The sequence below is a fragment of the Coprinopsis cinerea genome (genome assembly GCF_000182895.1).
Source record: "Coprinopsis cinerea okayama7#130 chromosome 1 map unlocalized cont3.1, whole genome shotgun sequence".
Classification (NCBI taxonomy): Eukaryota; Fungi; Basidiomycota; class Agaricomycetes; order Agaricales; family Psathyrellaceae; genus Coprinopsis; species Coprinopsis cinerea.
This window is the reverse complement of record NW_003307544.1, coordinates 1,274,624-1,289,535: the sequence shown is the minus strand read 5'-3', so window position 1 is coordinate 1,289,535 and position 14,912 is coordinate 1,274,624. Positions and strand designations below refer to the sequence as shown.

Genomic DNA, 14,912 nt, shown 5'->3' with positions numbered 1-14,912 from the left:
TCCAGGAGAAAGTCAAGCGCCGGCTCGAAGCCCAAAACGTCCACGCTTGCTTAGCTGTCCCATGACGGGGATTGCTGGTAAGCAGAGCTGCGGTTGTTGGTGGGCCCATTCTGGTCATGTGCAGGACTGGTGGGTGACCATGTCGGTGAGCTGGGGCTATAATTGGGAGATGCAGGAGCTAAAAGAGGATAATCGTCAGCACAACTACACCGGGCCTATATGGCAGGTAAAAACATACAGTAAGCGGGAGATGCGGGAGAGAAGGAGGGAGATGCGGGAGCTAAAGGAAGAAGGCCGTCAGCAAAGGGTGAAACAATGGCGAGAAAAGCGACGTACGGTATTTGGGAGACATAGGAGAAGCTCCGGGGGAGGCGGGCGAGTATCTGGGAGATGTGGGTGACATTCCCGCTGGGGAAGCTGTTGAAAGAGTCATTAACAGAGGACAAAGGGGGAGCTTCAGTGGACGGCGCTTACCAGGGCTGTACGATGGACTGGCAGGCGAGTAATTGGGTGATGCCGGGCTCCCAAAGTTGGGGGATTGCGGGCTATAACCGTTCGGAGATGTAGGGGAGAAGCCTGGACTGGTCGGTGAGTACGCAGGCGACGTCAATCCAGCAATCGGTGAGGTCGGTGAATAGGTAGGGGACGTCGCTTGTCTGCGGCTATCGTAGAAGGGGGAGGTAGCGTATTGGTTGCTGAAGGGCGATGTGGGTGCACCATACGGCGATCGAGGAACCATGCCTGGTGACGTAGGGGAGTAAGCATTCGGTGAGCTCGGACTGTAACCAGGCCCAGGTGACATTCCACCTGCCCCATGGGGACTTTGGGGGAATGACATGTATTGGAAGTTGGCTGTGTCCTCAGCACCGTTCGATGCCAGAGGAGAGAAGGCCGAAGGACCTGAATCTCCCTTGAAGAATTCGTCTTGAATCCAATCTGGAGAGTTGGTGGCATAGGGCGTGATGGCAACCTGTCCTGGTGTCATAGCGCCGTCGATCTGTGCGGCCAACATCGACTGGACGGGTAGCCTGTGATCAACGATGGCGTCCTTGAGCATGTCAATGTCGAGCGCGACGTCGAATGCGCCTGTACCCATGGGTGCCATCTGACCGAACATCACGTTCTCCGCGATACCGTGGCAATCATCCTTCTCGCCAACGGCGGCAGCTTCCATGAGGATTTCGACGGTCTCTTCGAAGGAGCAACGCATGAGGGCACCGGTGTCTGCTCTGTTGATACCATGTCGAGTGATGGGCATCAGCGTACCACGGTGTGTCATGACGTCGCAAAGCAAGCCCAGATGTCGGTAGTTGACATAAGAGCCATCGAACTCAATAACGTTCCTGATTTCCTTCATCAACGCCGCACGAGCAGCCTCGACACCCAAGACAGTGAAGATTTCGACACAGTTGTTCGAGTATGTCCTTGTTGAGTCAACACCATCGAGACACATGACGCCCTTGAGATTGGTACCGTCGGTCTCCAGAATCCACTCTGCACCCTTTTCGGTCTTGATACTGCCGTCTGGAGCAAGAGTGACCCTGTCCGAAGCGGTCAAGAACACACGGTTGATTCCTCGGACACCACGAAGAGTGACCGAGTTCAACATAGTGTTCTCCAACTGCCTAAGGAAGATGTCCTCCTCCAACCCAACTTCTTCGGGATCGTCTTTGTCCCCACTGGACAACACACGGCACCGAATGACCAGCGTCTCGGAGTTATCTTCACTCCAGATGACGAAGAGGTCAGACTTGAAACACTCGGCAATCCGACTTGCAACGTAATGCATAGTCAGTTTGCGATCAAGCATCTTCGACCTGTCCAAAACGAGACGGAGCAACCAGGGTGACTGTTTGTGAAGGTTTCGTTCGATTTCTTCGTCGGGAATAGCGAAGAAGGATTCGACGAACACTTCATCCTCCTCGATGATAGTCGTAGTTGGATTGGGGTCGTACCAAATTTCGACTGCCGACGTGACGGTTTTCAGTGAGGTAAAGGCAAGCTCCTGCTGGACGTTCTTCGCTAGTTCCGGAGCAACAGCGATTTCGGGTTGGAGGTGGATGGTGAGGGAAGGGGTCTTGATGTTTGTGGCGACGTTGATGATTTCCTTGAGACGGGGCACACCGAGCGTAACGTTCTTACTGGACACACCAGCGTAGTGGAACGTGTTCAGGGTCATCTGAGTGGCTGGTTCACCGATGGATTGAGCGGCCAATGTACCACACATCTCTCCGGGGTGGGCAATGGATTGATTGAACTTGGTCTCAATCTCTCCCAAAATCCATTCGAAGGCCTCCCTGGTCAAGCGCATCTGTTCGATGACCTTGCGTGCAGCGAAAGTGGCACGGAGGTGCATTCGGAAAAGCAATGTCGAGTTGTCCTGGGCCTCCTTGCTCAGAGGGTCATCGCCGCGAACGATGACTAGGCGTTTGCCGAGTTCATGGATCGAATCGACGATGTAGGCTGGGTCAAGGTCACTGGGCTTGCGGCGATCGATATGGAAGATCTGGCTGGCGTTTTGGACCAGACGCTGGAGGTTGACAGGAAGGTAGAAGTCGACGTTGGCTGAGCGGCGGGGGAAGATGAAGTTACGCAATAGGCGACGGTCTTCGACAAGTCGAGCATACTCCTCATCAAGCTTGCTTTGAAGCTCTAACGAGCTGTCGTCAATACCAACTTGGAGGGCATTCTCTGTGAAGCCACCGGCAGGGTCCATGACATCGACGCGGTATCGATGGTCGAATTCCTTGTCACTGAGCGCAAAGGTTTCGATGTTCTGCTTTTCGATGAAGGCCGCGTCCATACCATCTTCGCCGTAGACGAACTGAATAAGGTCGCCCAAGGAGTTCCGGACGGTGCCATCGTAGCAGACCATGACATCCTCGAGCGCCTTGACGAGACGTCGTTGAATGTAACCGGTTTCGGCGGTCTTGACGGCGGTATCGATCAAACCTTCACGACCGGCCATGGCATGGAAGAAGAACTCTTGGGGTGTAAGGCCACGCAAGTACGAGTTCTCGACGAAACCACGGGCTTCAGGGCTGAAGTCGTCCTTGGTGAAATGAGGGAGGGTGCGGTGACGGAAACCGAAAGGAATACGGCGACCTTCCACAGACTGCTGCCCGACACAGACGGACATCTGGGAGATGTTGATGAAGGAACCCTTCGAACCGGCGACCACCATCTGCTTCACGTTGTTGTCTTCCTTCAAATGCTTCTGGGCGTACTGACCGGAACTGTCGCGAGCCTTGTTGAGGATACCCTCGACTTCGCTCTCAAAAGACTCTCGGAGAGTCATACCCGGCTTGGTCTTCAGACGATCCATATTGGCGTCCTCGATGACTTGAGCCACCTTGGCTTTACTCTCCGCGATATTCTTCGTGATGAACTCCATGGTCCTGGCGTCGGCAATGGTGTCGCCAATTCCGATACTAAACCCGTTGTGGAACAACCAAAAGTTCACGATCATTTGAAGACCAGTGAATAGCTGCTTCGTTGCCTCCGGGCCCTTCTCTCGGAAAACAACATGGACGAGACCACCAGCTGATGCACCAACGATCTTCTTGTCGACGATTCCGTAGATGAACTCGCCGTTCTCAATTAGCATGCCGTCATCGAAAACTGGATTGGAGGACTTGTTTTCGGAAGCGCGTTGAATATTGATACCTCTTGGGATCGTCAAGCTGAGGATTTGTTTTCCGGTCCAGAGGGGCTTTGGCTTGAGGATGGCAGGCGTAGGAACGACACCGTCCCATTCGGGTACCCAAAGCAAGATGTTCTGAACGTGGTTCCAATCGAGGAAGGTGTCGCGGAGGGTGAACTTGCGGATGCCACAGAGAGTATCCTGGACGATGCCCATTACGGGCTTGTTGGCTTGCGGAGAAACAATCTAGATGCCCCGTCAAATACGATGCAAAACACAGAAACGCTGTACCATTACCTGCCGGGGTACCCAAGCAATCTGACTGAGTTCGGCGCGTGTCTCCTCGCTCTGCGGAACGCTTTGAAGTATGTGAGCATGGTGGCAAACAATCTGATAAATGTATACTCACTGCATATTCATTTCGTCACCGTCGAAATCAGCGTTGTAGGGCGGTGTACTGAGCGCAATGTAAACTTAGGGACGATCACCACTACGCCGGTAAAACTTACACAGAAAGATTCAGACGGAACGCTGGTAATGCTACATGAGAAGGCGGTCTTTGAAAAGGAGGTTGGCAACTTACTTGAATAAGGCATCAGTCGCACACGATGGCTCATCATACTCATCTTGTGCAGAGAGGGTTGACGGTTGAACAGAACGTAGCTGCGAAGTTGCGTTGGTAAAAACTAGAAAGCATAAACGGCCATTACGCACTCTCCGTCTTTCAGATGCCTCTCAACGATCCATCCAAGTTGCAGGAAAGCGTCTGCACGCTTGTTATAGCGCAAGTCAATACGCTCTCCTGTGTCCCTCACAACATAACGTGCGCCAGGATACGTCGTCGGCCCATTCCGAACCAGTTCCTGTAGGTAGGCGATGTTGTACGGAGTGACTGGCAGAGGAGGCGTAAAATTTGCCAGGATAATGCAAATTTATAGAACCTACCTCGTTCAGGGTATGTCAAGTTCATGGCAATACTCTTCGGCACACCGACTTCATCGAGTTCCAAGTTTGGATCACCTGTAATGACAGTACGAGCTGAGAAATCCACACGTTTTCCCATCAGGTTCCCTCGCAGACGACCCTCCTTGCCCTTCAAACGGGCTCGGATTGCCTTGACAGGACGACCGGACTTTTGCAATGCTTGCGGGATACCAGCAAAGTCATTGTCCATGTAGGTGGCAACGTGGAACTGAAGAGAAAAATATATCAGCATTATATCTCTCGTCACCAATACTATACTTGCCTGCAGCAGTTGCTCAAACTCAGAGATAATGTGGGCAGGCACACCCTCCTCCTCGCAGCGCTTCACGTTGCTCGAAGCTTTGATGATATCGCCGAGCTTGTAGGTCAAGTCGTCTTCACTACGCATTGTGCCTCCGTCGACCGCGATACTGGGGCGAACAGGTGGCGGAGGGACAGGAAGGACAGTCAGAATCATCCACTCGGGCCTCGCATACTCGTCAGAAAGACCGAGGAGGTGCAGATCGTGGTCAGAAATCTTTTTGAAGACCGTCAAAATCTCCGACGGTGTGATTAGTCGCTTGTCGGGTTGCAAGGATTTCATCTCCTGGAAAGAGTGAGTATAGGAAGTACAGGGCTGAGGGGATGGTACGAACATCGTCGTCGTCTTTCGATTTTTTGTATTGTACAAACATCTTGAGACCTTCTTTCCTGATCTGCGGTTGCTGGTGGCCGCAGCCTCCATGGCCCTTCTTGGGCTCATCACCATCACCCTCAGCCCCTTCTTCTCGGGGTTCGTCTGCTTCGCAAATAGTTTTCGTCTTGCAATGATCCCAGACGACAGCCATCCGCTGCTTGGGGTTTCGAATGTGCCGGATCTTTTCTGCGAATGCGGGATCCGTCTAATGACAAGGGGATGAAAAGGGATGTGGATTTGACAAACACGATATGAAAATTGGGATGTCAGCAACATGTTTACATCACATCGAACGAACAACCGCAATGTCAAATAATAGGAACAGGTTGAAGTACCCGTTCCCCCAAGGGGGCAAAGAGACGCTGGTCTTCTTCCAAGTGCAGAGCCTCGACACATTGCCAACTGCGTCACAGCCGGGACAATGGGCGGCATATCCAACCGATCGGGTGTACGACGTTTCACGGTACGCACAACCCAACATCTTTTCCGCACTCGTTCAGCCCCCCTTTTCACCACACATCCTCGTGTCCAACCGCTCCTGGTCAGTTGAATGGGCTAGCGCGGCGATCAAGCGATCGAAAAACGCGCGCTGAATCCCCTGCCAGGTGGAAGAACGCCCTCGTTGTCAAGGGATCTAACGTGGAGTGGGTTTGGGGTTCTCCATGGTGTGGAGAGAGCCCCCAGAAAATGGGATGGTGGGGTGCGAAACGAGTAAACGAAAACTAAAAGGCGCAACTCACGATATCAGCTTTCAGTTTCCCGCAGTTTACACAGATACATTCCAGAATCTTCTTCACTTTGTTAAAGAAGCCTATACCGGATCCCCTCGAGATTAGCAACGCACTCAACGGAAGAAGCTATGTGCAACGCACCAGGATGAAATACCGGCCTCGCCAACTCAATATGACCAAAATGTCCTGGGCATTCTGCCATCCCCTCGCCACACGTCTGACACTTGAAGTTACGGTCGATAGTACCCATCCGAGGATCCATCAAGCCCTGCAACTTCGGTTTGTGCGTTGTTTCGTCCATGACTTCTGGATATTCAATTTTGACGACAGATACAGCTTTCTGTGGGGAGGGATCAGAAAGGGGATGGTGTGACGAATATGGCGAAAACTCACAATTTCCTCTGGGGAGAGGATACCAAACTGCACCTCCTTCACTTTACGGACTGGCGCCGCGGAAAAAGCGAACTGGTGGCCGATCATGGTGGGCAGTTATAGGTGGAGAAGGTGAGTCGCGAGTGGGTTGTCGAGTGGTCCAGGCGGTGACAAATGATATAATTTCGTGAAAAGAGCGTCCAATATCGTATTAACGGTGGTAAGAAAGGTATTAAAAAGATCTTGCGCTAGTTTTGAGGGACTTTTGACAGCCTTTTGGTGGTGAAAAGTCGAAAACGTCGAAAACGAAAGAACACCCCAGAACGCGCGAAAATGGGCGCGAAACGGGGGAAAAAGGCGGCAAATAGTTGCCTGGGCCGTATGCTGTGAGGTTGGAGTCCCTGAGGGCGTCGACGACGATGAGCGACGGGGCGACCGACGACGACGAAAAGAGTTGCGTGGTGGTTGAGCGACAACCAACGATGCGGTCTGTAATTCGACTCCGCCTCAAGTCGGGGCCGTCAAACACTGACACATTTGAGTCACGTGCATCATGGAAAACAAAAGGAGACCCTTGATTTCTGATGCATTCCAATCTTCACCACCCTCTTTTGAAACAGGTCCTTTCTGCTAAAATGCTATTCAACTGTTCCTCGATTCAGTCCTTCAGTGACCCAGAAGATCCTCAGCTGGTCAACTATTCAATTGTTTTTTTCTTGCCTCAATCGATAGCGATACGGCCACCTCCATTGGGGCCCTGCACCGCCTTCGACCCTCAATGACATTGGACATGACTGGATCAAGAACGACTCAGAGTCACAATCTGATAATGACTTCGCCAGGACTCGCTCAAACGCGAGCTTGAAGCTAGTCCAGTTGGTCAACTCCGACCGCCCTTTCAACATTTTTCGGAAGACCCCAATGGCGGCAGCGGTACTCTGCAGGGAGAATTATAGGGATTTAATACAGTACGTATCCATCGTGGATAGTCATCGATGAAAACCGTAGAGCTTCTCGCAGTCCACCAAGCACGAGCAATCTCACTCTTAGACCGTTGGTAATTCGCCGTGCAAATAAAATCTGCAAGGCTATTCTGAAAACGTTCTTTCGCTGTTTCCTAAGCTCTTACGCGAGAGAGGACCGTCTCACATTACAACGTCCTTGCCAGATATGTCCCCCTTCATTCCCTGGATGCTTGGCCCGGTCGTTGCTGAATAAATACCATCATTTCCGTGAAGAAATTGGCAGCTTCGGTGAGCCGAGACTTTCACTGGTTCGGGCAAGGATGGGGGGAGGCTTTCCCCACATTTAACTCACGGATTGGCTAGGACGGATCGATGAAACCACGAGCCAGAGTGCATAAGCACCCTCCACCTTGCTTTGTTCCTAATCCTACGAACCTTTTGGAAAGAATCATTACGCTTGCGGAACCGTGAAGCGAATACGTTTCGTTATGTTTTGGCTAGAACGTATTCGGTACTTATGGGCGTTGCTAAAGAGCCAGCAGACCTTGCATGATAGAACGCCTCCCTTGCACCCATCGTCCGTTGTTGCGGAGTCTTTAGTTATTCGGATTAGCTTACCCTGAAAAGAACTTCCCTCCTTGCTTTATCTACCTTTCATGTAGCGAATTGGAAGTACACTTTCACAGATACTTTCATCTCGCGCAGTCTTGACCTGCCATATTGGGGTGATTCGCCCCTGAGTCCAGATCGAGGCATCTTCCGACCAATGTCGCGGCAATCAAAAACCTCCATAGTCCAAGTTCTCAGGTCATTTCTTTCCGCTGATTTCTGGACTTGTATCCTCATCTGCAGGTTCGTGGCTCAAGAAGCTTAGTTCGCCTGCTTCTCTGACTCTTGTTTCATTTCGACGGTATCCAGTGATCCGTCGACGGTCTCTTCGATGCGCCCCCAGCACTTGAATCAGTCATAATCACACTTTGACCGGAATCGATATAAAACCCCACAGGCCGTCGATCCATACGGACCACCTTCCGATTCACTCAGCACCAGCACCGTCGCTCTCAAAACCCATCGGCCACCATGGATTCTGTCCTGGAGAACCTCCGACACTCCCTCCGACACCTCTTTGCTCGAGTTCTCATTCAATTGCTCCGCCTCGTGTACCCGCCCGTCGACGGAATCTTCAAACGAGTCGAGGCCTCACCGGGTCTACCGGTAACGAACCCTCTACCGTCCTACTGGATGCAGCCAGAGGCACCCATCGCCAACCGCAATGCAGACCCCAATATCCAACTCCCGGAGTACGCTGACATCGTGATAATTGGAAGTGGAATAACCGGTGCTGCTTTTGCCCGGACAATTCTAGACCAAAAGTCAGGCCACGACCTTCAGGGGAATCCTTTAAAAATTGTAATGCTGGACGCTCGGGAAACGTGTTCCGGTGCTACTGGAAGGTGTGTTCTTACCTGGTTCATTTCTCTTTACCCGGTTCTATTGCCACCCCTTCGAGACGAATTGAAAATCCGAGCAGACTTTCTGTGTTTCTTATAGGAACGGAGGTCACATTACGCCAATCTTGTACCAGGATTACAGCAATCTGAAGAGAAAGCATGGAAAGGAGGCTGCGAAGAAGATTATTCGATTCCGACTATCCCATATCAGCGAACTGTTGAGAGTCGCAGAGGAGGAGGGATTGTTGGATGATTCCCAAGGTCGTCGAGTTGAAGCCTTCGATGTGTTCTTCGACAAGCGTCAATTTGCGGAAGCAAAAGAAATGTTGAATGAATATCGTAAGGATCTTCCCGAAGAGAGTGCGGAGTACAGGGTTTATGAGAGCGCTGAGGAGCTGAGGGTAAGGCGCCTTTTCGTTCCCCTCAGTGGATGGAATTGACGTCATTCCGTAACAGGCTTTGCAACTTTCCCAATCGATCGCAGGCTGTCTTTCGACGCCAGCTGGTTCCATTCACCCATACCGACTGGTGACTGGGATTCTTTCTCGGTTACTGGCTTCTTATCCAACTAGGTAAGTTCAAAGGAGCTTCGAATGAGCGTACAAGTTCACATACCGTTGCCACCACTTGCAGCTTCGACCTATTCTCTCACACGCCATGTATTGGTATCAGCGCGCTTGACGCGACTGACAACTGCTACACGGTGACAACGCCTCGAGGATCGATACGAGTTCGACATGTCATTCATGCGACCAATGGGTGGGTCTCTCATCTTCTCCCGGGTCTGCGGGGACGGATTGTTCCCTCTCGTGGAGTTATGACTGCGCAGCTCCCCCGGCCTGGACTCGGTGATCCAACACCAGCGGACACTAAAGACAAGACACCCACGTCGTCATCCGCCTCGTGGACGGGAAGACGCTCGTTCGTTATCTATCCACGTTCGACGGTCACGGCATACGATTATCTCACCCAGCAACTTCCTTCGACTGGGCCGTCGACATCTTATCCTCAACCCCGAGGTGAATTCATGTTCGGCGGCGGATTCGCGGATGCGATTACAACCGATCTGGGGTGCACAGACGATAGAGAGTATACATCCAAGACAAAGGAGTATCTTTCTACCGCACTGCGAGGTGTCTTCTCCATCACCCCCGACGGAGCGAAGGAGGGCAAGGAAGAGTTACTCGCCGCTTGGAGTGGTGTGTTGGGCTTTTCAGCCGACGAGAGGCCGTGGGTGGGGCGAATACCTGCTAACGTGACGGGTCGATCACCCGTGCAAGAAGAGATGCGATCACATTCGTTGAATTGCACTGGTAGTGACTCCCAGCAGCCAGTATCAGGCCTCGCAGCCCCTGGCGAATGGATTGCGGCAGGGTACTCGGGAGAGGGGATGGTGCATGCCTGGATGAGTGCGAAGGCTCTGGCGTACATGGTACTCGGCTTGGACGCAGGGTCGAGCCCAGCGACATGCGAGGCGGGGACTGATAGTGATATCGGAGAGTGGTTCCCAGAAGTGTTCAGGATAACGGAAGAACGGTGGAGGCAGGCCGAGTTTGAGGACCTGATGGGCTCATACCTTGTGCCATAATGACTATGTATGGGGCGTATATAAGTGTTTAGAATGTATGTAGTACCAAAAGAAGGACGCATACCAATCAGGTGGTGCCAGGCAACTCCATTTATCGCGTTTGTCGACGTTCAAGGAGCGCTCAGAACCCACGAAAGGGATTCTCTGGCACTGCCTTTATGTTTTGCACATGTTGATAGAAACAAAGGTCATATTACAGGGAAATAAGAGAAATTGGAGAATCGATTGAGCTGGGCTGGGCTGAGAGGGCGTGCGACTGCTTCTGGATTGGATTTTGATTGTGGCTCCGTTTGGGCTCCGTGACCGTGATTGCAACAGATCTTTTCGCTCGTCGTTGCCAGCGTCGTCCAGCCTCCTTCACAAACTCTCGCCCCTCCGTCCTCGTCGTTCACGACAGCGACGAGCGAGTTAGTCAACATCGCCCGGGTTTTCTGCTGGACTTGGTTGTAAACAGTCCGTGAGTCCCTAAACTTCCCACCCAGTCCATCAAAGGCATATATAACAGCAGGCTTGCTCAGGGCACGCACTGTCGAACCGCCTGCCCGTCGTCCAGCAGTCCATGGCCGTCGCTGTTCCTCAGGATTGGAAGTATCCAGGCAGAGAATCGACTATGGACCTCCAGAATGCTCCCCGACAGCGCTCGTCGCCTGCCAACGACCATTCATCACCGGCGTCTTCTGTGCAGAACCATCAGAACATGCAGCAGCAGTTGTTTATGGCCCAGCAGCAGGGTATGCCACCGTCGCCCTACACGTTCCCGGCCCAGCAGCAGGCTCAAGGCAGCTGGACGCCGTCAATAAATGCCACCCCTTTCTACCCGTCGTTTTACCAACAGCAACTGCAGCAGCAGTCGCCTCAGTCATATCCCTCACCATTGCCGCAGCAAGCTCCGTATTTTGACCCAGCGAATGCGCAACTGGCACAGTGGGCGTACCAGCAGATGCTCTTCAACGCCCAGCAGCATGGGTATTCAGCGCTGCCCCCGCAGCATGCACTGCAAGCACAACGGGCCGGTGGTGGTCAACTAGGTCCTAGCGATTATTTTGCCAATCAGATACCCTCTCCCTTTAACAACTTTCCTAGCGGTACGCCGCCCCCACACAACCCTAGAGGTGGCGCTGGCGACCACCAAGGACAGACTCCTCAATATCCTGGCTTCCATCCTTATCGTCGACCGAACCGCCAGCAATCACACAATAGCTCTGACAACAACAACGATTGGCGTTCCGGTGCAGGCCACAATCAACTACCCCATGCTCCTTACATGCGATCAGACGCATCTGGCTCAACTTCCTCAGTAAACTCCACAGGAAGTCGGCAGCGAACAAACAGTAACCAAAGCGGTCACAGCGGTCACAGTGCACCTGCTACTGGCCCCGCAAGTAGGTCACGGAGTAACACCGCTTCCAGTGCTGCCTCCAGCTCAGCTCGCGGCTCACCCTCTCCCGCCCAATCCTCGTCCCCAACTCCAAGTCCCCTTCGTAACCACCATAATCGCAATGGATCGTCTTCCTCATCAAACTCGTCGGCAACAACAACAACACGCCCGTCGGGAATCACACCATCAGTCCCTACAACCGCTACTTCGCCCACCACGACATCAGCTTCATCTTCCAGTTCTTCACCGGCCCCGCGTTTAACGCGACCGTCGCCGCTGTCACAAGGCAACTTTACCGCTGAGAAGCGCATGTCCCGTGACGATAGTGACCTGGCAGCGATGCTTTCCCCGCCTCCAGATGCTACTTCCTCCCGCAATGGCGGATTAAAGTCGAGATTGCGGCGCGCGTTATCTTTCAATCCATCGCAAACATTTAGGGAACCACTTAAAGAAGAAACGGAGGATGATGACGATGCGTCCATCAAGGCATCTGCTATCAATGGCGCTTCTAGCAAACCCAAGAGCAAGTTCCCAGCTGCTGCTGGCTCTTCAAAGCTTGATTCTAGCCAATCCGGTCTCGTTGACGACGGCGCCTCGACAGCAACTGTCCAAACGAAAAAGAAGGGTCGAGCGGCCTCCCTCTTCAACGCGCGGTTCAACGCCTCGACTGACAACATCTCTCTGTCGTCCACCGTCAGCAGCGCCAGTGTCATGATTCGGAAGCTCGGTTCGTTGGGGAACTTGGCGAGGCGGAACTCGTTAGCGGGTATTACGTCTCTCTTCAAGGACAAGGACAAGGACGGGGATAGGGACAGGAAGGGAAAGAAGAAGGACAAAAAGGGCGCAAAGGCAGAGGCGAGCGAGGCGAGCGTGTCCCATGTTACAGCCGAGTTGGACCGCAGTGGTGACTGGAGCACCTCTGCTGATCTCAATGGGCTCACACCCGCAGCCAAGCTCGCTCGTCAGCACACCCTCAAAAGCAACGCGGAGGCTGCTGCTAAAGCTAAAGCGGAGAAGGAAGCTGCTGCTGCCGCCGCCAGCAATGGCTCGACTGTCAATGGGACTGGGGGCATAAATGGAACGGCAGTTGGAGTTCCTGCCTGGGACAAAAATACGGCAACTAGAAATGGCGTCCCATCTCCGACACAACCTGGGCCTGGCATCCACATCAACGAAGACGGTACCCGTGTTCTGGTAGAAGAAGATGAAGAGGAAAGTGACGATGGGCATTATGCTTCATCTCATGGTCATCAGAACTATAACACTGATGGATGGGACGACGACGATTGGGATGCAGACCCTGAAGAGGATGTGACTATCCGACAAGGACTTCAGCGCGCAAGTTTGGACAGCAACGACGAAGTTGAGCCATGGGCAGTCGACGTCAGGCGAAGCATAGAGCGGACTAAGATGCCCAAGAAGGGTATACTGAAAAGTAAGTTATCGTTCGGGGTTCCATTCCTGCGACGTCGATTAATCGCAGACTCTCTCAGACGCCCAGAACTACTGCCAGTCCAACTATGGTCCCAACAGCACCCTATCCCAAACACGGACGCGATCAAACTCGTACAACTCTCCTGGAACCCAATCAGAGTTGGGACCGTTGGCCCGCATTCCCTCTCCCGATCCTGACCACATCGATGGACTCCACAGGCATGGCTCACACTCTACTCAACACAGTTCGTCACAGGCGACTGAATCAGTACCCTCCTTACCCCCACTCTCCTTTGACTCAAATTCATCACCAATCGCCATGTCCTTCCCATCAAGCGCGAAAGAACTTCCAGATACACCATCGGGTTCTGCACACTCAACAGAGCAGGGGAATAGAACGTCGATTTTCCAGAATCCAAGCTTCAATTCATCTGCGCCGGTGCTGTCCAACATCGCCTCTCCTGCATCAACGATGCCACCACGCTCCGCGACAGCACCCCAGAAGCGATTGACTTTCGCCACCAGCCTCGCTGTTTACGATACGTTTGCAGCTACGGTCTATGATCGTCGCAGCGAACCCGCTACATGGAGTCGACTCACCCCTGCTCTGGCGCAGCGGATAAAAGAGGAATTAAATTCCTACAAAATGGAAGAGATGGAAGTGCACGCTGCTAGTCGCATTCAGTAAGGACCTTTTCGCTGTTACTAAACGCTGACTGACTTGCTTTATGTCTAGTACCCAATTCTTCGTCTAAATGACCTTACGACCCGCATTCTTGGATTCCATCTTCACGACCCACCATTGATAATCACTTCATATATATCTATATCACAAGCATTGCAAATCATCGACAAGCTGTCCGATCTAACCCTCCCGCAACACATATCGTTCTTCGCGCAATTTCATTCTGGAACAGAGCAATATCCCGCCCCTCGACACACCCAGTCCATAAATATATATACCTTCCTCATGTGGGTTATTACAGCAATCTATTTGCCCCCTTCACCATTCGGACTTTTGTGACTATTGACTTTTGTCATTTCTATGTCTTTAGTCTTCTCTTCCATAGCGCATGCGCCACCCCTTCAAGGGTGACCATCGCCTCGCCTGCTCGCCTATGCAGTCTGTTCCTTTTGATGCTCTTTCCTCCCCTCGTATGGTCGTATAAGTATCTCATTGAAGGCATATCTTCCACTCGTTTTTACACTTTGCAACTTGATTTTGGACGGACATTTCTCAATGCAGTTCCTTTCTCTACGCTCTTTCTTTCTCGTTCTCGATAGCTTGAACCAAAATTTGTTTCTTTTCCTGTAGGCTTATTTTAATCATGTCTCCCTCCTCTCTGTCTCTCTCTGTCTTCCTTTGCTCTCCAGTACTCCGTAACACTAACGTATATATATAATATGATTATATTGCAACCTGTACCCAAGGCACGATGGGACGGCGATGACCACGGAACAAGCTCGTTCCAGGCACTCATGGCTCTGTGACATTAGGGTAAACTCATTCTCCTGAAGATACCTGGTGGACTGGCCACAGTCGTTAATATTCATAGTCTGTTGGTTGGATTTAGGCGGTGAAGCAGGAGGATATTCGTCGGAACAAGGTTGCTGCTGGCTGGTTGGTGCAGCTTTGATCTGTAGGGTATTAGCACCGGATTTGGCCAGCTCAACCTGTAACCACCACCAC

General features: G+C 52.3%; 3 protein-coding genes across 3 annotated transcripts; 2 read left to right on the top strand and 1 right to left on the bottom strand.

Moving 5' to 3' along the window:
* Nucleotides 1-50: 50 nt before the first annotated feature.
* CC1G_11229 (RNA polymerase II large subunit) lies at nt 51-6,514 on the bottom strand (the record flags this gene model as incomplete). Its single annotated transcript, XM_001828525.2, has 15 exons — nt 51-178; nt 239-280; nt 337-417; nt 475-3,889; nt 3,941-4,001; nt 4,053-4,100; nt 4,153-4,174; nt 4,227-4,306; nt 4,358-4,535; nt 4,589-4,835; nt 4,881-5,213; nt 5,263-5,508; nt 6,044-6,114; nt 6,176-6,374; nt 6,428-6,514. The coding sequence occupies 15 exons, from the start codon at nt 6,512-6,514 to the stop codon at nt 51-53; spliced, it is 5,238 nt and encodes a 1,745-aa protein (XP_001828577.2).
* Nucleotides 6,515-8,451: 1,937 nt separating this feature from the next.
* On the top strand, nt 8,452-10,410 carry CC1G_11228 (hypothetical protein; the record flags this gene model as incomplete). Its single annotated transcript, XM_001828524.1, has 4 exons — nt 8,452-8,825; nt 8,923-9,223; nt 9,279-9,394; nt 9,456-10,410. The coding sequence occupies 4 exons, from the start codon at nt 8,452-8,454 to the stop codon at nt 10,408-10,410; spliced, it is 1,746 nt and encodes a 581-aa protein (XP_001828576.1).
* A 610-nt stretch (nt 10,411-11,020) lies between these two features.
* CC1G_11227 (hypothetical protein) lies at nt 11,021-13,977 on the top strand (the record flags this gene model as incomplete). Its single annotated transcript, XM_001828523.2, has 3 exons — nt 11,021-13,223; nt 13,282-13,906; nt 13,959-13,977. The coding sequence occupies 3 exons, from the start codon at nt 11,021-11,023 to the stop codon at nt 13,975-13,977; spliced, it is 2,847 nt and encodes a 948-aa protein (XP_001828575.2).
* Nucleotides 13,978-14,912: the final 935 nt, after the last annotated feature.